The sequence below is a fragment of the Larus michahellis genome, chromosome 3 (assembly GCF_964199755.1).
Source record: "Larus michahellis chromosome 3, bLarMic1.1, whole genome shotgun sequence".
NCBI lineage: Eukaryota > Metazoa > Chordata > Aves > Charadriiformes > Laridae > Larus > Larus michahellis.
In genome coordinates this window covers 50231271-50257678 of record NC_133898.1, presented here as the reverse complement: position 1 = coordinate 50257678, position 26408 = coordinate 50231271, and the positions used below count along the sequence as shown (strand labels likewise).

General features: G+C 39.0%; 1 protein-coding gene across 3 annotated transcripts in view; it reads right to left on the bottom strand.

The window, feature by feature from the left end:
- Positions 1–26408, bottom strand: part of PCNX2 (pecanex 2) — a 161879-nt gene that overhangs the window by 95184 nt on the left and 40287 nt on the right. For all 3 annotated transcript variants that reach the window (XM_074580109.1, XM_074580110.1, XM_074580111.1), the window contains 7 exons: positions 25297–25439; positions 24006–24159; positions 23876–23908; positions 17653–17824; positions 12576–12686; positions 10888–10979; positions 44–153 (listed from right to left, as the gene is read on the bottom strand). In XM_074580109.1, coding sequence (XP_074436210.1) covers positions 44–153; positions 10888–10979; positions 12576–12686; positions 17653–17824; positions 23876–23908; positions 24006–24159; positions 25297–25439 — 815 coding nt within the window. The remainder of the gene's footprint in view (positions 1–43; positions 154–10887; positions 10980–12575; positions 12687–17652; positions 17825–23875; positions 23909–24005; positions 24160–25296; positions 25440–26408) is intronic.

Here is a 26408-nt window from a genome sequence, read left to right as displayed (position 1 = left end):
TATGTACAGAGTAATCAATAAATAACATTTGCAGGCAACTTACATCAGTACAGATGGGTCGCTGCTTTGTCTGCTGAGGTGATAAGAAAGTGCAACTAGCAGACCACAGAAAGCAGAGAACAGCGCTGGAATGTGTTGTGCATCCCAGGGTTCCTGAACAGGAGGACAGAAAGCAGAGTATTTGTAAGTTAGGAATGCAGAGCTTAATTTTCTTCTTTTTATTTATTTTTTTTTTTTACAGTAGGCTAAGCCATACATGCAGTGTTAAATACACAGCATCTAGATTTGTACACCATCTACCAATGACTGAAAATCCTTTTGCATATCAAAGTCTATTATTGTGAAAAAGACTGAGATTAGAGGCATGTTTTGTGATCATATTATGCAATTCCTCTATAATCAGCAATTAGCTAGGAAACCACATGAAAGGCAGGTTTTCTTTCCTCTTTAATGAAACACTAGAGGCTAATTCTCATTAAAATGAGGTGCAAGTGAAATGAACTGCACTGAATTTGTCTAAACTCTAAATTGATATGTAGTTACTTGACTTGTGGCCAGACTGCACTCAACAAATGCCAATGTCACCTAAATCAGGCAGTAGGATACAGTTCTGCCACCTCACTCTGAAATCTTTCTGCTGCTTCGCACATTACATCCACACACAACACAGTGGAGAAGGAGAGCTCTCACCACTGTACATGACATCCCCGAGTAGGGAAATGAGAGAATTTACGCTCTCGTCAGCACACTCTGGGCATAACCAAGATGAGAAACTGTCTCTGGGTGACTTCAACAGCTAAAATTGGCTATAAATAATAAGATAAAGAACATGAAGCTTAAGGAAGTTGTGAATGCCCCATCCCTTGAAGTGTTAAAGGCCATGTTGGATGGGGCTTTAAGCAACCTGGGCTAGTAGAAGGTGTCCTGGCCCACAGCAGGGGGGGTGGAACTAAATGATCTTTAAGGTCCCTTCCAACTTTAACCATTCTATGATTCTATGGAACACTTATCGAGATCAGCTTCATCTGTGGAGTCCTCAGCTACACACTAGGGATCCTAAGACACACTTGCGAGTCCTGGCTGCAAAAGGACACAATTTTTTTCTGTGAAGGACAAAGAAACTAAGTGGATCAGACCCATAGCCATTTCTGTTATTAGGCTCATTCAATGCCTCCACACAACTTTTACCCGATCAAGTGAATGTGAGGTTAGCAGACCCTGATACCAGAGCACTTTCTGGGTAGATTTTGAGAGACAATGCTTGTAGGACCTGTGGAACTTTAATCCTTGTTCAGTTCATACGAACAAGGTATCTTCTGCAGTATGTCTTTAGCTTGAAAAACTTCACAACTTGTACAGGATCAATATTTTCACAGAATAAGGTGGTTTCATTCATCTAATTTTGCCCAGTGATATGCATGATTTCTTAGCAGAGCTGATTCACATTAAGAAAGATTTCATTTTTTTCAGGGGCAATGAATACCTGGGTAAGACAAACGAATTTGCTGTTAAGGGACAAACTACCTGCTGCAATGTGAGGTTTCTTTGAAATTTAACAGTGAAATTACCATTATGCTAAGAACTAGTATCACAGAAGTGAAATTTCAATTCCAAGAATTACCTTCCCCTCATCCTACTACTGAACATCACAGCGTCTAATTCTATCAAAAAATCCTACGTAAAACAGTCGTTACAAACAAAAGCGAGAGTTACACAGTATTACTGAAAGAATCCAGCACCAAAAGTTTGACGAGTTAAACTTTGCCATCCAATTCCACTTTTCATTTCATTGTTCCCAGTTTTGGGGCCAAATACATTTTGGGTTAACTTTTCCCATGCTTAGTCTTAGGTAAGAAATTAATATTGTTCAAAACAGTGAAGAAAACTAACTAAAAGTAGTTGAACCACAGCCCATCCAAATATCCACTGCATTTCTGGGGTAACACAACTGTGTACAGACACCCCCAGCAGCTTCTAGTGCACGGCTGCCCCTTCACCCTGCAACTTACTTCAAAATACTATAAAGAGCCCAGCAACCTTCCCGGGTATCAAAACGTATCAGTAGCTAGTTTAACAAATCGTTTCACCCTGTTTCCACTCTAAAACCGCACATGGCTGATTCCTCACATTGATGTCTCAGGAACTCTTTACTTCCATATTTTCTGTATATTACGCACATCTTTTGCATTTGGCTGGCCTGTGCTCCAGTTCCAAAGTGTCATTGTCCACTCAAAGGTCAGCTGCCAGGGAGCCAGGAAGGCAGGCAGGACAGGCTGCCTTCCGATATTTGTTATGTGCCTAGAGAGCAGGATTTTCCACAATAACGCTACACAATGTTGTACAAGAGATGAGAATGAACAAAGGTGTCATTTCTCCAGCATCAGTGTGATGTACCCTGCTCCATTTTGTCATTTTCCTCCCCCACTAATGATGCCTGGTAGAGCTTTAAATTAAAAAGATGAAAAAAACAATATACCTGATAATTGGACAATTATTCTTCTCAGTGGGAAAACAGGAATGACAGGTTTTAGTCTTGGAAGCTGGTATTATCTGTCATACTAGACAGGGAGTTTGACTTCCTACTTTACCTCATTTGGTTGAGGTAGCGCGTAGTGCTTTCATATACAGTTTTGACTTTTTGATGCAGACACTCACGTAGTCATTTTTAAAACAAGTGAAATGGACTTACGGGGTTAAGTATGAAAGTGGTGAGTTAACACAGACCCAGCAGTGGGGGTGGTGGTATTCCATTTCAACCACAGAATCTCCTAATCCCAAAACAACCCACTAGAAAGGAAGATAAAGGTGTCTTTGAACTTACAAGCCTTTTACCACTGGTAAAGGTGGGGAGGCAAAGGTATTTTTAAAAAGTGGTGATAGTAGTTTTCTGTCTTACATTATTTATCCTTTTTGTTTCTTTCTTCCTCTAAAAGGAAAAAAAAAAAAAGCATGTAGCAAACTCTTATCTCTCAAAGATACGCTAAAATAAATCATATGTCCTACTCCAAAGAAAAAGTGCTCTGAACACAGCAGAACCATTGCAGTAAGTAGAAATTCTTGCTATCTCTTCCTGCCCCCCCTGCCCCTGAATATTCCTCTCAACTCAAAGACTTTGCAGATTGCTGCAGCATTAGCATCATTGAATGTGTTTGCACACTGACTGGCTTCTTAAATATGGAGACAAACTCCAGTTGTTCTTCACGAAGAATAGGTATCATCTAATTGTCCACTCTGTCAGGATTTCATCATTATTCAACCAATATTTTTTTAGGTGGGGGTCTTTCTCCTTACTTCCAATCCCTAGCTTCATCATGGATCTATGCTATTGCTCACATCAAACAATACGCAGGACAGCTGTTGACAGTCAGCCATTCCATGTGTGATGGTAAATTGAAAGAAATACTATCATCCTATTTCCGAACACATAAAAACTTTCCAAATGAGACTATAAAAAGGAATCCTGCCCCCTGTCCCCAAAGGTATGAGAAAATGGTAACAATGACTTGTTCTCTACAAGGTTAACTATAAGCCTAACTATATTACCATGGATACTCATTTTCAGTGAACACTAACAACCAGGAAACGTGAATTATTCATGGCCCTCGTGTTACACTGGTTAGAGACAAATTCTAGGGAGAGATGCCCACCAGCTTTATCTTCCCATCATCCATAGAACACAAAATATTACTTTCCCAGAAGAGCTCCAAAAAAACCCGACAAGTGATAAGCTACCAGAATACAGATATCGCTACCCATTCTGAGCAGTGCTGTCTCTGCACTCCCAACTCTTATCCGTGACCAGATTTTCATTGCTGAAATTTAAAATCCACAAGGATGGAACTGATACAGGGGTATGCACACGCGTGCGCGCACGACCTTACACAACAGGGTCGCGGTCTGCGACTAGGATTCCTTGACTAGAGAGTAAGATGAGCAACAACTTCAGGCAGGGGGCATGGATACTCATGTTTCACATAATGGTAAGTTTATCCTAAACAAGAATTGCAGATTTCTACATTTCTATACAGTGACATACTTCTACAAGAGCAACCCTGGCCATATCAGATTCTGCAGACGTAATTTACCTTTTCTGTTATATCTGGACAATAAGTTCATATTACACATCCAGGAAACTAAGAGCATAACTATTGAAGTTATGACTAAAGTGGAAGCCTGACTATGGCTGCAAACGTTGCTCACTGAAGCGCGTGATATCTGACAATTCTCAGGGGTCTCTTAATTGAAAAGTACATAAAATTGATGAGCCTTGTCTTCAAAACCTCCAACAAGGCTGGAAGTATTTTATGCTGTAGAAACAAAGCTGTCTAATAATCCTATATGTCTATTTTTGGTCACTTACACATTCGGGAATTCTGTCTATATGCATGGTACCATTCAGTGCTGTTCAGAAATTTATTTGGGCAGTCTTAGCAGATTGAGGGAGGTGTATGCTTGTAATTCTTTCCCATTATAAAACCCTAAGACAAATATTTCAAAATTATTAGTACACAGATGAAACCTGTGCCATTGAAAACAGGGATGACGCAGCATTGTTATTGTGATTAATGAGATTGAAGCTCATTAAACAAACCAAACTATATCAATGTGAGCTGAGAATGGTTTAAAATACACACAGGATTTTTAGTAACTGTCCATTGAAGCAATAAGCAAGTTACCAGAAAACACTCTCTTCAGGTATAAGGTAATGGAAACTATATAACTTTCATTTTTAAAAAATAAGCACTTACACAGAGCTGGAGGAGGCAGCTGTGCCACATATGAACACATTCACATCAGTTTTATTTTTCTGACCCAAGTCCAAAATCTGAAATTTTTCCAGGCTGATTAAGATAAACCACAAGTTCCTTAAGCAGTTTAAGGAAAAAAACAAACAAACCAAAAAACCTGGATGACAATTAACTGTCTCTGAGTAAGTTTCAAATCCAAACCAGTTGACTGGAACAGAAGGCAGAAGAGAAAGAGAAGGACTGACTGATTCCAGAAACCTTTGAGGATGTGCTCTTCTGCCCCACAGCAAAACACTGATGCACTGGAATGCTAAAGACTGATATCAAGATGGCTAAATTCCAGACTGAACATTTGTGGAAAAAGTACTTTTTTTTTTTTAATATCTGTTAAATATTTGTGCACAGACCACAAACCACATAGAGCAGGAGAAAAAAAAAAATAAGCACATCAGGCAATTCTAGTCAAGTGAAAAAGATGGCACAGAAGTTCCTGTGTCTCCAATCTGATGGATGTAATATCTGAAAATAAAAACACCTCCTCCAGGAAAAAGAGATAACCCTTTCATACATCAAAGGTAAGGTAGCTATTAGAGCTGCCAATTTCTGTTCAAGATTACAGGACTGAAGCTGAGACCAGAAATAAAGCCAGGCTGAAGCGAACACAGATAATTTTAAACTAAACTCAGTTACCCAATAGCTTCAAAAAAAGTAGCGAGCTGAAAAATTGCTGCTATTAGATGTAACAATCCAAGGAATGACTAAAAGAGGTGATAAAACCTTTTTTAGGATTTAGAGCTTTTTATCAAACAAAAGTAAATGGAAGTTCATAGAGGACCTGGAAAAAACTGGAATAAGGAGTGATGATATTATTAAACAGAGGCCTGGGAGATAAAAACTCTCAAAGCAAGCAGGAGAAACTCAGGTCTTTGCACTTCAGAAGCTAAGACATCTATCTTCTCTCTGGTCTGAAATCAAGTTCTTAGTAGGTAAGGCCAGACGCCCATGACAGCGATGTGTCATGGGATAAGATGTATGAAGAGATGCTTTACAGCATCTGAAACCTGTAGCCAAACTACCTTTGCATCAACACCGGGATAACATGATTGTAAAACAAAAATCTATCCAGGTGACTTTATATCATCACCAGAGGGAACAACAACTTTTTACCAGCTATGTCAGACGGTGACTTGAAAACCTGCTCCACTCACAACAAGCTCTTTTGCCTGACAACTGTGATGAACAGCATCCTGTGCATCAGTTCTCAAGGCCTCAAACACAGACGGAGGCCTGGAATTCCAGCTATTTTGTGTGTTTTGGGGTTTTCTGGAGAAATTATCTGTTATAATTTTAAATGCAATACCCTGTACTTCCTACTGTGAACAATTTGGGGGTTTCTTTTTTAATTTAACTAGTTTAAAGAAAAAGAAAACTGATCAGTCCAGAAGTAGCAGCACCAGAGGAGATCCTGACAAACTGCAGACCCACAGTTCCTCTGCACAAAGAGCAAGCAAGGGCAAAGCTTCTGAGGAGCACTCTGAGGAGAGGAGTCAATCACTTGGCCACAGCAAATGGGACCCTTTTTCTTCTCAGCCACCTCCAAACAACGTGTTCCTGTTCCTCCTCCAAGTGTCCAAGTCACACAACTCAAACACAAGTCTCCCCATCAAGCAGTGTTTGGTCACATAACACCCTGTGTCCTCCAGGTGAGCCATATGCAGCCATCCAACAAAACACACCATATGTTTCTGATCTGTAAGCAGCCTGCCACAGAATCCAACCTGCACATTCACTGTTATCACATGACTAGAGATCTGTCCATCTGCTTTTAGGCGATATATGCATTTTAGCCATGAGAGAGAAACATTTCTGGTCATGCGATGGCAAAGGTGCTGCAAGGTCACTCAGAAAGAGTGGCAGGGCCAGATGAACTGATTAGGCACATCAAGTTTTGTCTGCAGATCATAGGATGAACTCTCAATTGAGAATACTGTATAATAATTTTCCTCAGGCAACTTATCTGAACAAAAATCAATGACAATTATTAAGTAAAATTAATGATACATCTATTCTGCAGCTGCTTTTTCATAGAGACTCTTGGTTTTCTACAGTGTAATTCAACAGGAAAATCAGTCTGGACAAGGCACAGGATTTCAGCACAGGCCTATTTATCTCAATTCTCAGAGCTTATATTCACACATTGAAAGTTAACTCAAGTACTTACACTGTTTTGTGGACATGCCCCAAAACAACTGCTCAATCCTTACTTTTTATTTTTTCTAAAATTTGAGTTCTAGAGCAAAGGATTAACCACCATGAATTTGCTATAGTAAAATCATTTCAAAATTTGACTGCAACTAAATCAAACTATTGTACATACATATATATAGTTTCTGTTCTAAAAATGAACAGGAAAAACTTGCTTAAGAACACAGATCAATTAACATTGTTTATTTATTTTAATAAAAAAGAAAATCATGTGGTAAATTAATTATTCTTCTAATGAACTTCTTCAGGAATAATTTCTTTCCTTTTGGAATAATTAACGTACACAGAGAAATGGGGCTAGACTATTTCACCCTGAAGTATAACAATTACAACACAAGAACCACTTAAGGAAGGAGAGGCTCAAGTCTGATACCGCTGGAATGGGTCTCCAGCCTGGGCATTCCATGTGAGCAATTGTTCACCAGTAAAAAGCACGCAACCACTTACAGATCCATTCTCCTCTGCAATTTATTTCAGGAAACAGAACTCTGCTAGTTACACCTGCTGAGCTGTAAGATGTTCTGCCAATAACCAGAGTTTACATTTGAGGATGCTACATTTCAGCCAAGAAACAAGCTTTGCAACCCAGAAATCCTGTGCCAGAGAGTCTATCGTGTTTCCCTGCCCTCAATCTTTTTGATTGTGATGATTTTTTGACCTCCATAAATAGTGAAAATTTTGCTCTGTTGGTTTTGCCTAACCAACTAAAACCGAAAAGAATAAAATAAAAATGAAAAATAAAGAAAAGCTGGAAAGTGCAAGCATGGAAGAGATGCCATTTCTATCTTAAAGAAAACCATGTACTTATCACCATTGTGCAAACACCTCAATGAAACAGTTTTGAGTTAAACTCTGCAACTTCTAGTGCACAAAAAATCCAAACCTTCATTTGATCAGGATCAGAAGTTGTTGCTTACTACATATCGGAACAGTTCTTAGAGGAGTATTAGACCACCTTTCACAGTGGTCCCTATTCAGGAACACATTCTTCTCTTACGTTTAAGCGAATTCCTATTCCTCCTCCACCAACCAAAGAATAAGTCTGACAGAATCATTTGGTTGCAATGTTATAGACAACCGTCCAAAAGGAAAAAAAAGTCTCTGGACCCGACTGAAGAACAAGGAGGGTTAACACAAGTGCTTATTTCATAACTTATAGAAGAAAAAATGTTTGAAATTTCAAGCACCCCAGTAGACTGAGATTATGAGCTGAAGCAAGTGGAATATCTTCACATGCTTTAAATTAACCTCCTCAGAAGTGCCTTCACAAGAACTGTGCCATAAAAATTCAAATTAACTGTAATTTCTGTGTGAACAGAAAGTCTGCACTTAATATTGGTAATTTACAACAGATATCTTGTAAATCTTTCACAGCACTCTACAACTTCAGAGTAGCATTAAAAGCATATTTCTAAGCAGTCTGAAGTCTAATCCATGAGGAGATTGCTTATCTACAAAGCCACCTGCATGCTGTAATTTAAAGTATTACGCTGAGAAAGGAGTCTGTAGAATATTTTAAGAGGCTTTTCTTTAATACTGTTTACAAAACTATTTTAAAGTATCCATCACACAACTTCCCTACCCTCAACTATTGATTCGTCTCCTGCTAACCTTCAGGGAAAAAAAATACCATTTCCACAGATATTTGCCTGTTGAACAGTGGTTTAACTCAATTCCTCCCTTTCATATAGCTCTTTCCATTTTTCTCTTTGCTTCTCCCCGCCATTATAGATTTTTCTCACTCTGTTCACGCTTACAGAAAGCACCTTCTCCATCCCAGGTTCCTGTTTCCAAATCATCAATATAGCCAGAAAACAGTAACAGGAATACTAGCAATACTAGCTGCTTTAAGAAACAGCATAAGAAGCAGTTAAGCTGTCTGGCGTCACACAGCTGAGCCAGGCCAAACCACTATAACTGATATACTGGGTAAGCCTGGCGACAGGAGATTCCCTGGGAGTACAACACACATTCAAAGACATGTAATTTAAAGTCTCTTAATGCAGCACTGCTCAGCAGCTGAGTTGCCATAATTTATTGTGTATGGACTGAAGCCACCCAGGGGCAAGATAAAACGGTGGCTTAACACATTTTACCTGACTATTGGGAGTGGTTAAGAACACATGCACAGCCAGCTCTGATCATCTGTGAGAGATCATTAAGGCTTTATAATTGACCTTTTTTGATTTAAGGCTCCTATTCAAAATTTTAAGTGGAAAATTGTTAAAAGCCATTATAGAAATGCTTATGTTCCATAAAGAATTCCCTTAAAGAAACACCTGATCGCTCCTCTCATCCGTGTAAATAGCCAGCCTGGGTGTTGACACAATACAACCTTGGCTGTTGTAGAACCTCATGTTGGGATCTCTGTGTTTGCTACGCATGTGCAGCACCACAAAGCATCCTCTCATGTATGCCTGCAAGATGTCAAGAGCGGCTTGTAAATCGCTGCACATCCTGGTGCACCCCTGCATGGACACTGACAGCATCTAGCCTGTAATAAAACTCTGACAAAAGACTGTCCCTTAAAGGACAAGTTTTGTCACAAGTCTAAAACGAAATTCTGGTCTTGCTGTGGGCACTGGGAATTTTACAGCAGACCTGAAGGCAGCCAAAATGTCAGTGCTATTTTTTAAATTAACCAAAAAGATGCAGAGGACATATACATTAAATGCAAAAAAATAAATTCTTTAGATTGAATATGGCTCAAAATGCAGCATCTGCCAAAAAAGTCCAACACCAGGCATCACTGTGAAGGGTACTGAGAACAAGGCAGCCAGTCATTTTGCCAGCATATAGAGCCCCAGCACACCCACATCCTGAGCGCTATACACAACTTACTCTCCACCTCTGAAGGTCACAACAGACTAAGAGAAGGCAGAGGAGTAGGGTGACTAATTCAGATACTAATTCAGAGAGAGCAGCTGCTTTACAAGGAGACACTAGAAAGTCCGGGACTCTTCAGTTTAAACAGAAGATGGCTGGGGGAGATATGACTGACGCCTACGAAACTGCAAAGGCAGCAGATACAGTGAATGCAGAACAGTTCTTCCACAAATCCTGCAACACTAGGCATAGGCAAAACTTGGTGAAATTAGCAGATCAGTTTAAAACCAATGAAGGATAGCACTGCTTTGCACAGGGCGCAGCGGACACGTGGAATTTGGTGGCACAAAGTTGTAGAGACAGACAGGACCAGCACATTCAGGAAGGGACTCGGCAAATCCATAGACAACAAGCCTACAAATACCAAATGAAATAAGCAGAGACACACTCGCCAACATCCTTATTCCAACAATTGTGGATACTGACGGAATATTAGGGAAAAAAGTGGTAAACAGTCATCTGGCTTATATTATTGCATTTCCCTGTGGCTGCAGATACGTTATGTGTTAAATGGTCCACTGGTCTGTGCAAGCTGGGCATTTAAGTTCTTAGGCATACTGTTATGAAGCAACAAGAAATTTTTATTTTTTTTTTTATTTTTTTTTTTTTTTAAACCTTTGGAAATATGGACCTTACTAGGAATTTTGACCAAATTCAGCCTGGCTTATACAAGTCAATAGGAGCTCCAGTCTTTTAAACCAAGACTGCTGTTAGTCTTTGTAGGGGAAATTCAGTGGATCATTTCAGGCTGATACACGCAAGAGAAACAGTCATGGGTATTAGACACACGTTTACTCCAGTATTTCTACTACAGTTTCGATATATTTCAGTGTAGTTAATAGGCAGAACGTGAAGCAAGCATGGCTTGTAAAGCTTATCTTAATAAACAACAATGACGACATAGCACCAAACAGTGCTGGTTTCCCTAGATTATATGAATTTTGAGCTTGAAATTTTGAATTTTTGCCATGCTGTTTTTCTGGCTTACCTTCACTGCACTGAAGCAGAAAGCATATAGGACAATGAGAACCACAAAGCTTCGGGAAATGCTGTATAGTGCAGATACGAGCCCAGCAGCAGCTGAAATACAGACACTACATGTTAGTTAATTTCTTCATAAATGAGAACATGCAATCAAAAGAAAAAAATGAAACAGCTCTTGCATCACAAGAGGTACAGAGATTAAAATCAGATATCACAAAGCTGGTTGTTGAGAAAACACCTTCAATGCCCCAAACAAGCTCACAAAACTGTTTACAGCTAAGATTGAAACTGCGTACCACTGTACTTCATGTGTTTTCCACTGACCTGAGGTCCCACACTACTGCTTTTTGTACTGAATATTGTTTTGCCAAAACATCAGTATGCTTTTTAATGTTGCTACCAAGGAGGAACGAAGTGATCTACAAAACTGGCAATTTCCCAGTCAAATTCCATGTGGAATTTTCCTCCTTCCTTTTGCACCTGAGACACAGGCTCTGGTATCATCCAAAAGCATCCTAACTTGCTCGGTCGACCATGATTTGCACCATATAAGATACATGGACGAACTTAAAGGGAGAGATAAGGATGCCAGACCATCTCTTGCTATAACCTCCTTTGAGAGCTTCAAGAACCAGGGTAGGAAAAACTGTCAGACAGAATTAGGAGTTCAGCAGTCTCAGCAACGCAGACGCAGGGGCTGCAAAACCATGCCCTAATTAGGGTTCGACATACATTAGAATCATCATTATTGATAGGATGAGGACTTTATCCAACGTGTTATTTCCTCCAGGTCTGCTATGGTATTTATGAGACAAAAAGCAAAGAACACCCGTATCATCTGTACCAGTTTTAACCACTTGCCAAAGGCTATGTCTGCAGTAGCAAGCAGAATGATGCAGTAAGCGTGGGTCTGTGGAACGAGAAGTGCTGAGGATATCCTTGATATACATGTTTGAGATGCCTTACTGCAGACTGGCAGTCTGGTCCCACAGACCATACGCTCATTAGTGTTTGGAGTGCAATAGGTGCACCCTTACACTACACTTTTCCTTTAAGCTTCATCCAAATGGAATCCAGTTTGCATACTCTGACATCATTCCATGGTGCAAAACAGCATGTGGTAAGAGGGGACGAGGAGGAAGTTTGTTTCTGATCCAAACAAAGATGACGGCATAGATGCATCCCAATCTCCTCTGTTAGTTAAGCGGTAATGAAAAACAAAACCCACCACTACCAACAAAAAAAAAAACCCAACGCCAAATCATGCATTCTCTCTCATGGGCCTTGTTTAATCTCTGACTGAAGTAACACACGCATCCAATATCCTGTGAACATGCCTTACTATGGAACAATGCAACATTTTTTTCTTTTTCAAATAGAGTTTTAACAGAAAACTTTTTAAAAAAGTTTTTCTTTTTTATAACTACTATAGTTATAAGAGTTTAAAAAGTCACAGAATATATGCCAGGAAACAGCTCTTTGATGACAAGCACATTCTGCAGCACAACTTGTATACAACTTTTCAAAAGAAAAAAGAAATCTAGTCAAGGGGGTCTTATTAGCATTCACCCCACTGTTATATGAATACCATTAGCTTTTTCATGCAATGTGCTTTAAAACATGCAATAATATACTCTAATCTAAGGTTATAAACCCAGAAAGGCACAGCTCAGGTTGCAACTGGCTACTTACCAGAACCGCCAAAAAGCAACATGTCTATTTGCTCCAAGAGATATATACAGAAGGTGTTGATTTGAGGGAAAAGACCAAGAAGAGAAATTGCAGGAAAGCAATATAAAAACACTAAAGAAAAAAAGATGTATGTTAGAACACAGTCATACATCACAGTGTATGGAGAACAGAGAAACATGCATCATACCAGAATGAGAAACTGTTGCAATGAATTCTGAAGATTACTTAAGTGAGCATAACTTCATCTTAGCAGAAATGACTCCACTTTCCTTCTCATGTATTCAAAAGAAATTATGCTATTTTACATGTAAGAAACTAAAGCTCAGAGGTTAACTTTAAGATTTATTTCGGATAAAAGCAGCAGCAGAAAAAAATAGCATTATGTAGCCTCCTTCCTGCTTCTCAAATACTTTCAAAGTTACATATGTTCTATTTAAAGTACAGAAACTTTAATTTGCAGACTGTGGAACTTCCTCTTTGAATCTGAGATAGTTCAAGCACAGGTATAACAATTCAATGTAAACAAACAAAAAAATATTTTAATGACTAGGATCCTAAGTATCTTGGCTGTCACGGCATCCTTCTTCTGCCAGCAACCAACAACAGACACTTAAAGCAGTACATAAAAATGGGACAAACATATAGTGAAACTTCCCCAGAATATTTCCCCAGCTTTCAGCAAGATGGACCTTGACTCTGCAGTAGTGAAAGAACATTAAAAACAGAAAAGAAACTCAGGGGTAAAACCCAGTCTAACATCTTTACATAGTCTCTTTCTAAAAAGAAATGCTAATTTAAATGTCTGTATTGCATTCAAGAAAAAGCAGGAGTTGTAATTCAGGCAATTGTCCTGTTGGTCTCGTCCTTCCCGCACATTTACTCTTAACGCCACCCTAGAAAACGTTAGGCACAGTTGTCTAGCAAAGCCTCTAAACACACACTTGACCTAAGTCTCCAGTACAGTAAATTTTCAAGGATACATGCACATGTTTAATCATATTCTTACTGCTTTGTTGTACTAGTACCAGAATGTTCTGCACGGTGAAGGACAGAGATGTGTGTCAGCCACTGTTCCTCGTAAACAAGTATGTATTTATTAGTTTACACGCTAGGAAGACTGCAGTTTCCTCCTATTCATTCTCATAGAAAGCAAATTAAACAAATCACTAGTAAACTTATTACCCTTCCCACCCCAGTCAAATTTTAAGAAGGTAACAATAGGATGTGTTCTTTGTTGAATGCTAATTTTACATTTTACTCCCAGCTCCTCTTACTAATGCATCTTGTGCTAAAATAAAGCAATATACCCAGTTTAATCTGACAGCTTTTATCTTCATCGTATTATACATTGCTGCTATCTAATATCGTAAATCTTGCTGAGGAAGTCAAACACAGGAGGAAAAATGACATACTAGAGTGTTAAACACAAACAGGGCTCATTTAAGTATACTTGCATTCACAATGCACCCTTCATCACGACTTCCTGCCTCTGGCGCAAGCTATACATAAGTAAGAACACGAGGAAACACTGTCTTCTCAATCTTTTACAGGCAAATACCATTATTAATCTCCTCTTCCTTTCCTCCTCTGCCCTTCTTTTAGATTTTCCATCAAGCCATACCAAGCCAAGCAAGGATCGCTTGAAGACAGACAATGGCATGACAGCAAACTGCCCAGCAGGCCACGTGTACTCGTCATGGGATCAACTATCCCAAAAACTCACTACTGAAACTCACAGGATATCTTGTTCCTCGAGCAAAGGACTTGCAGAACTGCCAGAACTCATCTTAGATTATTGACTTAGAGTCCAAGCAACTGCCTTTGTTGTAGCAACCTCAGAAAAAGCTGAACAAGACCAGGGGAAGGAAGGACAAGACCAGAGACATTATACTGTCAGTACACCAAAATATACAGGGGTGAACGTAAACAAGGAAGGAAAAGTTGTTTGACCACTGCAATGTCCTCACTTAACCCTCTCTCTATTAATACCTTGAATAATCGTAACAACTTCTTTAGCTAAGGGTAGCTTTGTTTATCTCATCCTGCACAAAGGACTATACCAGAGAGGAAAATAAACTGTCGTCACTTACAAAAGGATTGAATTTAGGAGCAACAGTTTCCCTTGTGGGAAGCAGACAATAAAAGTAACTGATTAATCAGCTAGAATTGCGTTATGAATTCCAGAGACAATTTAAGCATCACACATTTCCATACAGAACACCATCTTTAATAGCTGGATCACTAAGAGATGCTTATGTGAGCTGCTGGCATTTGACACTGCAGTTTGAAGGTTTCCTCTAAACAAGTAGCTACCAAATAAGCGTAGGAGGGAAACACAAGTTTTGACTTTGGAAACTTTGGGTCTTTTGAGAAACGTAGAACTGTAACTCAGTGGCAATGTCACTGTAAACATTTTAGAAGTTTAGAAAATTATTTTTTTAAAAATTATATATCTGAATACTGGTCCATTTGCTATGTAATAATACATGCTTTTTCACAGGAAAACAAATAATGTGTTATTTCAGTGAGAAAGTCTTTTTGTTCTACCCCTCCTGAACATAGCAGAGGATAACATTCACGACAGCAGCTCAGTCATTACTGGAAGTAGCAGAGGACTTCCTATCACAGTTTTGCCACCATCTGATACTTACTCTTCTGAGATATCTGCCAAATAATTTCACTCACCTGTCTAATGCTTACATGGTTTCATCACAAAAACTATCATACATCAAATGCGTAACTACTTTAGTCAACTAACCACACCTGTGGCACCTAGAGACTGAGGTTGGCTCTGTGCCCTTACTTGTACTACATAGGCTAATCTAGCAAAAAGGTCAACTGAAATAAGAAAGTCAAGATGAAAACCATAGTTAGAATGAATTAAAGCCATGATCCCCCAACTAATATAAATCCATAGCAGAACCACCACCAATTTAAAATAAAACAGAATCGGATCCTAAATAGGTTGCTTGCAAAGAAATAGATCTGTTAAAAGCCACATTTCTTCAGTAATTAGGTTACATATCCAACAATTTTCCACTGATTTCCTTTTATAACCTTGTTTCAAGACTTTTATCATAGCATGCTATGCAGCATCACAGTAGTTTCTTGGCACGTCCTTTCCATGATTTACATCACTTTAGCTTCTTACCGTAGTAAAGACCTGAAATAGAAAACTTCCTTTCTTCAATATTTTTAGTGTATAGTCAAAAACCCCTTGATTTCCCAACATATCAACTCTGAATACTACAATAAATAATGACTAAAATAGAAGTTAAAAAGTCACCACGCGATGACAAACCAATAAAAAGATATCAAAAATACCTAGCAAATGGGCAAAACTACAAAACAATAGCAGCACTTCATTAGTATCCAGTGGGGCCAACTTCCCTCTCAAAACAAATACTGCCCTAAACAATTCTATACCTTCAGTGCCTAAGGGAACCTGTACTCAAAGCGCAGCAAGATGCTGGAGGATGCTGACTGCCGTGGCTTAGGGAAGGAGCTGCGCTGTGAACGCTTGCAAGAATTGATGGCAGCCAGAAGCTGGGACTCCCATAGAAACAAAGCAAGGAATTGGCAGAGCGCGGCATCAAACATCACCTGAACAAACACACCCACAGACGTGCCAGCTCCCAGAACTGGCAAAATAAGAACAGGAGACAAGCAAAGGGAAATGGTTTCTTCTCCCTCTCTCATTAAACAGACACTAACTGGGGAGATGAGCCTGTATTTCCTCTCGCCCCCACCCCCTCCAGGCTGTTTCAAGAACCTGCTCCGCTATCTCTTTTGAGGCCAGCCAAAATTAGCACATTTATAACCATGCTTTTTTTCCTTATACTGGTTGCTATAGTTTTTCATTTATCTCTATCCCAAGAGTCATTTAAGATTCTTGTTGAATTATTTATCAGCATTTTTACTGTTCACCTTTGACAGGCAGAGAAAATAAGATGTAAGAAGAAACTTTAATGAGACCATAGGAAAGTAATGAAAGAAGCTAATGAAAATAAGTGAGATGCAGGTCTTCATTATTCCCCTGTTTCTGGCGAGAAGGATTGGGAGTCAATGAACCCATATAAAGGACCAGAAGGCTTTCCTAAAAATAGTATGCCTTTCAGGCAGTAATAGCCTGACTTAAGCACAGCAAAAAACAAGTACAACAGCCACAGGTGAACAAAGACCTCAAAGGTCATACGCTCTATACCACAAGGTTTTTTCCTATACTACAGTAGGTTTTCCTGGTTCTAAATTCACACACCAATGGGCCATATTTGGTATGCTACATTCTTGGGAATTTTCGCAACTTTTGCAGTAAACTTTAACTTTTCTACTTCATATCTAGCAGTGCTGTACTACGTGTCCCAAGCCCAGCTCAGCACCTCTATCTGTGACACAGCGAGGGCCAGCACAACAGTTACAGATTGTAAGTGTGTAACAGGAAGAAGCGTCCTGACAGAATGGGGTATTTCCAGCTCTGGTCACTCCAAATTAGTGACCAAGGATCATGAACCCTGTTTTGGGGCAATACCTGAACATCCTCAGCCACCTCTGGGTATGATTCCAGAAGGAAACAGGTTGGAAAAGCTACTACAGAGTGGCCGCTCCACACTAACTCATCACGTGGACAGCAAGATTAACCTAAACTAAACCAAGAAAATGCGTGTTCTTCATGAGCGGAACAACGTCCATCTGAGGACTTGGCACAGATTAGCTCCCAGACATTAAATTTAAAACTCAGCTTATTCTGCAGTAACTGCTCTGCACAGACAAACCCTTACAAAGATTAACTGCATTTCACAGATGATGTCTTTTGCTAATAATACCAGTGACTGTTAGTTTTCTACAGAGACTTTTCTATGAGCCTCATTTCATTAAGAACTCCTTTTACGTGAAGGAAGGTTGCCAGCTGTCCCCCGCTCCCCCCCGCACCCGTCTTAAGTCATTCCAAATGTTTCTATCAATTTGACTTAGAGTTGTGCTTCCATAACATGCATTTGATTGCCAACATGGGAAAACACAGACTTCCCCAGCTAATGCTTAATTCATTTTTACAGTCCTAGGAAAAATATTGACTCACCTATTACATGGTCTCTGGCCGACTGGAGAGATCTAGGTGAAAAGAGCTTCAGGCCATACATTGTATAAACTGGAGGATTTGTGTCTTTAGATCCAGCATCTAGCAGCAAAATAAGGCCACATAATATACAAAAATACACAGGTCTGCTGTACGTTATGATTTTATTGTGCCCCTGGGGGGGAAAAAAAAAAAAAAGCATTTGAATTTTGTATTCACTCTCCTACTGTGTGCACAGCATCAAACTGGAGAGGGGGTCAGGAGTCAAGAGAAAATATTTTAATGACTTACACATACTAATTAATAATAAAAAAACGTTACAAGGTATTTTATCTTCTCCAGAGGAGACTTTCGAAAGGCACAAAAAGCAGTTAAGACTAACTCCAACAATCATTTATGCTTTTGAAAATCTAACCTTCTAGACCTTTCAAAACACACTAATTGCAGAAGTAGTCATTTTCTGTGGGAACAAAAAAAATCTCAATCTGTCTGAACCTTTCTTTTCAATAGAAAAAGAATTTTTGTCCACATTACTTTTATTTTAATGAATGTGTGCTTCAGGTAGCTTGGCTTTTTTTTTTTTTACTTTATGAAATATAAAGTTTTTAATTGCCTCTGGGGAAGTAAAAAAACAGTATAACACCTCCTAGGTGCAGCGTGAAGTATGGAGATTGATTTTTTGCACCAATACAATTCACATTTTTTTTGTTGATTTGAACCACTTGACAGTACAGTAGTGTCCCTCCTAGAGGGGGTGACACTGATCAGTGGTTTCTGGTCTCTCTCTCATGCAGAACTTTGAAATGATGATCCAAAGGAATTAATATGTGGAAGGATCCTTATCTTACATCTTTCATACACCTCTCTCACACAATTGATTCACGTTAATCCTACAGAACACTGCGGTGGGGTTGTCAGCCAGGGAGAATAACAGACGCTTAAGAAAAATCTTAATAGTTCTCCTGGTAGCAAGCTTAAGCGTAAATAAGACATTTTAAACACTGGTGATTCAAAAGACTCTGAGTGTGAAAAGCCAGGAGCAAAGTGACAAGGATTCAAGTTTGCCTTGCATAAAGCTGCCATGAATCTGTTCATATTTGTAAAATGTAATTTAAGTGAGCGTAATAAAAGAACATTTCTTTTTTGAGTCTACTTACTGATTTGAAACAGCAGCCTTATTTGTTTGGCTGCCAGCCAAGCTCATATGTTAGCATTGCTATTAACTGATCTGTACTCTCTTTTGGGATCAATCAGTTAACAAGGCGGCAGATTGCAGGGAACTAGCGGGCTTATATTGCACCTCACATCCATGGAATATGAATCAAGTCAGACTGACAAATCCTAGATGTTTAATCAGAGTTTCAATTTTACTAATGCCTTTTTTTTTTTTTTAAGTAGGACATACAACCATGAAAGAAAAAAATCAAAGGAGAATTGGAAAGATAAAAATCTGACTTAAGAAAAGAAATCACTTAAAATATTACTTTCTGGCTGTTTTTAAACTTCATTTATCTTAAATACAAGCTGTGCCTTAGGAAAAGAAACCAGTAAATATTGCATGTAAACAATTGCTTAATGATTTTATAGCCCGATGTGCACTCCAGACCAAAGTCCATTTTATCATGACGTTACATTCTTGTCTTATCTCTTGAATTACAGAACCCAGGTTTTATCTTTGCATGGTAATTATTTGAAGGCACTTGGGTAAGAGTTGATGAGTAGAAATCCGGGGGTTTAGCTCCACGCACCTTTCGGTTCCAGGCAGAGCACCGACATACTCAATTTGTTTTATAGCGTATATTTAACTCTTATAAACAAATCACTCTTAACCATGCTAACAACAATAATGGTTGTTAGAATTGTGCAAGTACCTTTGAAAGGCTATCTGAACAGCCTGCAAAATGTGAGCAAATACTACCTTCCCTATTTTTCAGTTGTGGTAGGAAATGAGGCAAAATCCTGAGAAGGAAATCTTGCCTGCTATCAGGTCAACAGGAGCAAAGCAGGAGCAGCGATGCCCTCGGAAGGAGGCTGGCTGCACAGCTGTCGCACTGCTTGGGATGCTGAATGAGACTCCAGTCCCCACATCTGGGGAACAGGCAACACAAGAAAGAGCAACTGCTGTGAGCGTTAGTGCTGTATTGCACTGTCATTTACATCCTTTGTGCGAGGGGGATTATTCGGGACAGGACCGGTTTGAGGCCAAGAGCAGACACCTTCAAGTCGAGGGAAGAACACCGGGACAATGCATCACCCCCTGAAAGCCCCAGCCAGGGGATGGACAGTACGTTTCCTCTTTTTAAAGTTTCGGAAACCAAAAAAAAGTGTGAAGCCCTGTTGTGCCTGCCACTGACAGGCCAAGCTAGGCAGCCCTTCAGCAAAACAGGCACTGGGGCAGTGCAACTTATTGCCAAGATATTTTAGATGTTAAGGGCTCATTTTGTTGTAACAGACAAACCCATCAAATTTTGACATACAAAACTAATTTCATCTTGGTGAAACTACTCCGCTCTCCATCCTCCTTCAGAATAATTTAAATAATGAAGCAGGATTCCTATTATATTTTACATCTAGTTTGTTTAGTAATCATTTTTTCCTCCACCGATAAAAGTTTCACTGAAAACTCTTCCTTTTCCTTAAGTCTGCCAAAAAAACATCACTGACTTTTTCAGGCTGTTTCTCATTAACGTGTTTCAGAAACATATTCACATCCTACAAACATAGCATTGGTGCAACTCAAATTTGATAAAAACAAAGATTTTCAAAGCCAAAATGGTTTCACAAACACTTCCATTTAGTAAAATAGCACTTTTGACTGCAAAACACTTTGATGGGGAAATTTCAGAAAGATCTCATGATCTTTTTTGTTTGTGTGTGCAGACATGCAGTAGGAAAAAGACAGAAGGCTTAATATAGAAGAAAAGTGTGTGTGCTTGGTTCTACAGAACAACTTTCAGGGACAAATTAAAAATACTTTTTAAGTGCCTTACAGGATTTATGAAACTGCCTATGGTGGCTACCCAACTGAGTTAGCTATCTGCTTTGGCAGGTAACAGGATGGAGACAATGCAGTTACGCAAGCAATTCTGTAAATCTTATGAGCATAACTGCAATCTTTCAGAGCTCAAATGCCTTTGTAAACCTGAGCTAGATCCTGAGCCATGCAGGTGTCTTATGAGGGACTTACACACGAGCTCTCAAGATCCTTCTACATAGCCATTTACTACAGACACAGCCTTTATTTCCCAGTCTGCTGCTGCCTCTAACCAGTATCAAGAAACTCTCCTGGCAAAGCCACTGGTCTAAAATTTTGAAATGCACATGACAAGGATCTCTTGGATCTCTGAATTTAGTATCCTGCTATCATTGGCACCTATGTTAATAAACTGATACAACTCACACTTGGGATGAACTTTATTTTCTTCAGTGAGGAGGCTGTTCCCAAATTTCACCATCCCAGAACCACGCGCCCCTGTGTGAACAGCAACTAAAGGCCACCAGCTCCCAGCAGACCAGAACTGGAAAGGCTAAAGCACAGGCCAACAGCAAAATAAGGCTCTCATCTTGTAGCAGGCAACAGTACCAAACCTGCAGAAAGTAGCCAACACTAGCTGCAGAACCCAGGAAGTTCCCACTTAAACACCAAAACAGATAAAAATGGAACTATTATCACAATTCAAAAAAATGAGTATAAATGAATATGAAATTCAACACACTAGCGAGTTAGACAGGTTCTTCTCTATATACTGAAACTCATCCTTTACAACAGTGATAGTATACAGATAATACAGCGTTCAACTCAGAGACCCCAGCTGTCACAGCATGGCATGTGGTAAGAAATAAACGTATCTCCAATAAAATTGTACCTGACTTTATAGGGTTTAGTTAGCAAGCTTTTCCTCAACACCAGGAACTGAACACACTGGCACTCAGAAGCAGTTCAGAACAAAAGCTTTGTGCATCCCTAGACACTGTGCTTTCTGAATTCTCTGGATGGTCTTTTTAAAGCAGAATCTTTCAAAATGGTATAGGCTGCAGACGACAAAGTCACATCAAACAGTAAAAAAGTCTGCACGTGGGAGATAGCAAAGAAGTCCTGAACATCCTTGGCAGGCATGGATAACATAAGATATTAGCAGTTACTCATGGATCCAAGAACAGAAATTAATTCAGTGTGCAAATCTGTGGCCCGCGATGGTTTGTTTCACGCTGAAAAAAAATCTCATCTGCATTTTCATTCATGGACATGGTACTGATCGTTCTTTAATCCCTCTGCTGTTCTGCATGCTTACATTAACATCACGAGATGTCATTGTCTTTAATTTTAATGTAGTCACATGAATTATGAAGCAGTACATGGAGTATCTTTTCTCACCTTCTTGTCTTGTTTTTCATGGTGCTTACTAGCTCAAGCAAGCCTTAGAAATACCAATTGTATTAAAAAGATATAACATAGAAATAGCTAATCTTCTATTTTTAACTTGATCTATGATGCCTCCCACCTTTAAAACCCTCTGTGGAAAACCTCTCTAAATTTTATTTCCATTGGAGTCTGTACAGTGCTCAAAAAGGTTTGCAAGAAGATGTTCTTGATAAGCTAAGTTCTAGGAAAGCATATGGAAGATGGGAATACACCTATTGTTACTTTGCTACACTGCTCCATGACACACAGAATACAATATGGTGAATAATACTTGTAACAATATTGTGGCAATCTGAAATGCAAACCTGGATTCTGCACAAAAAATGTTCTGGTTAAATTTCATTAGCTACATTGTCTTTAATATTATTAAAAAATACAGGCTAGACAGGTTTATACTGAAGTTTTGATTAAACTGCTTGCCACCCACTTTAAACAAATGTACACATTACTAATGTCTGAATAAGTGCAAACTGTTTGATTACAGTTCACATTATTATGTCTAGACACGTGCTAGTTGAACTGACAAATAATATTATTTTAGTCCCCCCAAAAAAACAGCTTTTTACTGAGGTAGGAACATTTCTTTAACGTACTGAAAATATTACCCTACAACATGTAAGTTTCTGTTTACTAGCCTTCCCTACTTTTTATGCAGACAGGTATTTCCTGTGAATGCATTATAACCAACAATACCATAAGTTCACCCCATAGTAACTGGTGTGGAAAAGAAACTAAGAATCTTCTGAAATCCATCTCGGTGAAGTGTGTAGCATACACTTGTAAATAGCCTCAATTTCAAGTTCAGCCTGTATTTCTAGCCTCTAAACTGACAAAAGTAATCGCTCCCTGCCCAAAGGGAAATAATCGAGCAGACCTGCAGTTTTCAACATGCTGGTTTTGAACACTGAGGGAAGAGAGGGGTCCTCAAAAATATTCAAAGAGCTAAGTAAGAAATGTGAGCAACTAAGCAGCCGGTGTAAAAGCAAGCAAGGGACCTCTTGAGTACTGAAACGCCTTCCAAGATCCACAAATCGAAAATGCTGAGACACGGTGACAGGTGGAGTGGTCAGGCTGCAGTTGTAGGATGATGCTCCTAAACCAATCCTATAATGAGGACAGACTTGGCTAAGGAGCAGATTCCTTGCAAGGTGGTTGTCACTGTCAGAGTTCACTTTCTCAGATATACTCAACAGACAAAGAGCAACCAGCAGATATCCCCACAGCTTCCATTCACCCACCGATGTGGTCATTTCTTCAGCACAAAGGCACAGAAATTGTGACCATATTATAACAAAGGGAAAACACCTGTGACTTAATTTGATAAGCTAATAATACTACTGAGAAATACATCTGCAATATCAGGTTTTAAAAAAAAAAATATTAAAAATCAATCCTCAACCTCAAAAAAAAAAAAAGATATTTAAAGCCCCAACTGACCAATAACTGAGGTGCTAATCTGGACCTTCTGCTATTTGCAGACACTGTTTCTAACAGAAAGCAAAGAAAAAGCTCATCTGATGCCACAGGATTAAAATTCAGTAAACTAGTCCTCATGCATTTCGTTTTACTGCATATATGGCTCAAAGAAAAAGCACTTTTCTAATAGCAGGGATAAATTCAAATAGCTTAAAATTAATTAACCGTAGTACAAAGTCTCAAAATCACAGACAACATTTTGCTTATTTTCATAAATCACCTAGAACAGCAAACTACTTATACCTGTGTTTCACTGAACAGCCAACTATTTCACAGTACACAAGTGATAATAAAGGAGAAAGACTTGTTCTGCTGGCCAAGACTTACATGTATTGGTGAAGCAGGATCAGGCTGAACGCTCTAAAAACAGAACAGAAAAAAAAAAAGTTTGTTTACAGGATTTTTGTCTTCGTAGAAGTTAGAGAATTCAGCAATTGGATATGAACTTCCGTCCTACCTTTAGGAGAGAATACTGGCAGCTGGCCATCACGAGACAGAACAACAGAACCCAAATGTCTTTACAGAAGCCTTGATTCAGAGTCAGGAATCCAAGAAATGAAACAAGAACTACTAGAAGGACAGCAAGTACATTCTCCTTTACATCTTCTGTCCTACATGAATAAAAACGTTAAGAGAAATACAAGTATTTAGATATTCGTTAGAGCAAGGCAAGTCCATTTGCAGCTGGTATGAACTGTCAGTGCTGGAGCTATGAGAAGTTACAGAATCTAAGGTTTTGCTCCTAAAACTATGTTTCCATGTTTAACAGTACTTCACCCCCATGCCAAAGACGTTATCCACTCTGATAGCTAAAACGTATAGAAAAAAGGCATATGCGGTGATGTCCAGTACCCTCCAATCTCACTTCCCAAATAGAATTCCACAGTGGAGCTGATCTGAATATAGGCAAGTGTATGTTTATTAAACAAAACCCAAAGCAAACAAACAAACAAAATTTTCACAAAACAAATCTCAAATACTTTTAAATGAGGAAATGAGACATTCATTTAATGAAAAATATAGGTCTGACAGAAAGAATTAGATGAAAGACCAAATTCATCATATGATGTTTTATTTGTTTTATCTCTTCCATTAGAACATAGAAGCTGAGATAAAAAATACTGTTAATATTCAGGCTATAACAAAAAATTTTATGAGCAGATGCTCTCTATGCAATTGAAACACAGAGATAAGACACCACAGATAAGTAAGTACCTGCTCTGGACCTAAGCTCCCTGACTATATAGCCTGATTTCTGCAGCATGTAAAACTGTCATCTGAAATTTCTGCTGTGGAACCCATATTAAACATATATGGCATAGCCAAAAGATCTCCTCCTGAATATCCTCTAATGTATTTTTTTAAAAAATAATGGAGTAGTTGGTTTACAATAGGCTAGGACCCTTCCACTTCTGTGTTTTTGCACAAAAGCCTGATTTTCTCATCAGAAAGCTCAGAACTGTTGGAACCAACAGCCAAGAGTCAATTTAAAGACTATTCTACAGGCCTGGTGCTCACATGAATCGAAGTCTCTGCTTGAAGACGAAGGGTAGCAAGAATCACCAAAACCAACTCTGAAGAAAACCATTTTTTTTTCACCTTAAAGCAAACGAAAGCATCTATCTACTCAACCTGAATATAAGACACTAATACGATGGTCACATTTTATTTCTGTAGTGGTCTGCACTGCTCTGTGGACCTGTGGAGCCACCCACTGCAACACTAGAGCTGCATTTAAAAAAGCTTACCTGTCCAACAGTGCCAACAAGGTAAGACGATCATACCAGACTTTAATCCATTTGCCAGGGAATATAATAAATCTGTAAAACTGCCTGTTTAGTTTCCGCTGTGCTGAAGAACATGAAGAATCCTCAGGGTCATGGCTGGGTTGCTTTAAAAACAAACAAACCAGAAATACACAAAACACTCTTCCGCATTGACATATGGCTGCAGCAAAACAGGTGTTTAAAAGGCCAAATTTACATTAAGTTGCAGATATTTTTTTCTAAAAGAGATGGTGGGAGCATATTTCTTTTCTTCATTTTAAATTAGAAGCAAAAATACCACACCAGCTTAATTACTGCAGATGGACAGAAGCTATATCAATTGTGGAGCTCAACAGTGGTAATATGTTTTAAACATAAATACTAAATAGTCACTTAAAAAATAATTACGTTTTAGTCCCAATCCACTGCTTGCCGAAAGTTTCTTTTTGAAGACTTTTTCCATGCATCAGGGTAATTTCAGCACAACACAAAACCACACATAAGACAAATCCTTGTTTTTAACCAAAAAATCAAGTAGGCTTTAAGGCCTAGAGGCATGACTTATCAACGCTCCCTCCAGAACACAGCTTTGTTTATCTTTCCTGAAATGCTTCTAATACCACATCAGGTGCAGTATTAAAACAAGCAAGAACAGCAAGAGAAGGGGAAAAAAAAAAGTTGCAAACAAGCACGAACATCATAACCATCACTAGCTTAAGAGTCTCTAATCTTACCATCACAACCATAAATCCATCCTTTTGAATATTGCTTTTGTCAGATTCTAAGGCCTTTTCTTTATGTCTGTTTGAACTACAGCATTTCAGATCTCCTCCAACTCTACACCTGCACTCCTTCACCAACACTTGTGGGGAGGGAGGCTTGTCTACAGACCGTCAACCAAGCCTGCAAAGCTAGACAACAGAACAAAAAAAACTCTCCGCAAAGCAGTGATTGCTTTCTAAGGTATGCTAATAATTGGTTTTTGGGGGGGGAGAGAGGGGAAACCACTTATTTTTCTTTCAAGAATTTGAGATTTCTAATGACTGTAAAGTCTAGTGGTTTTCAGCCTCCTTCTAGCCCCGCATTGTTAAAGA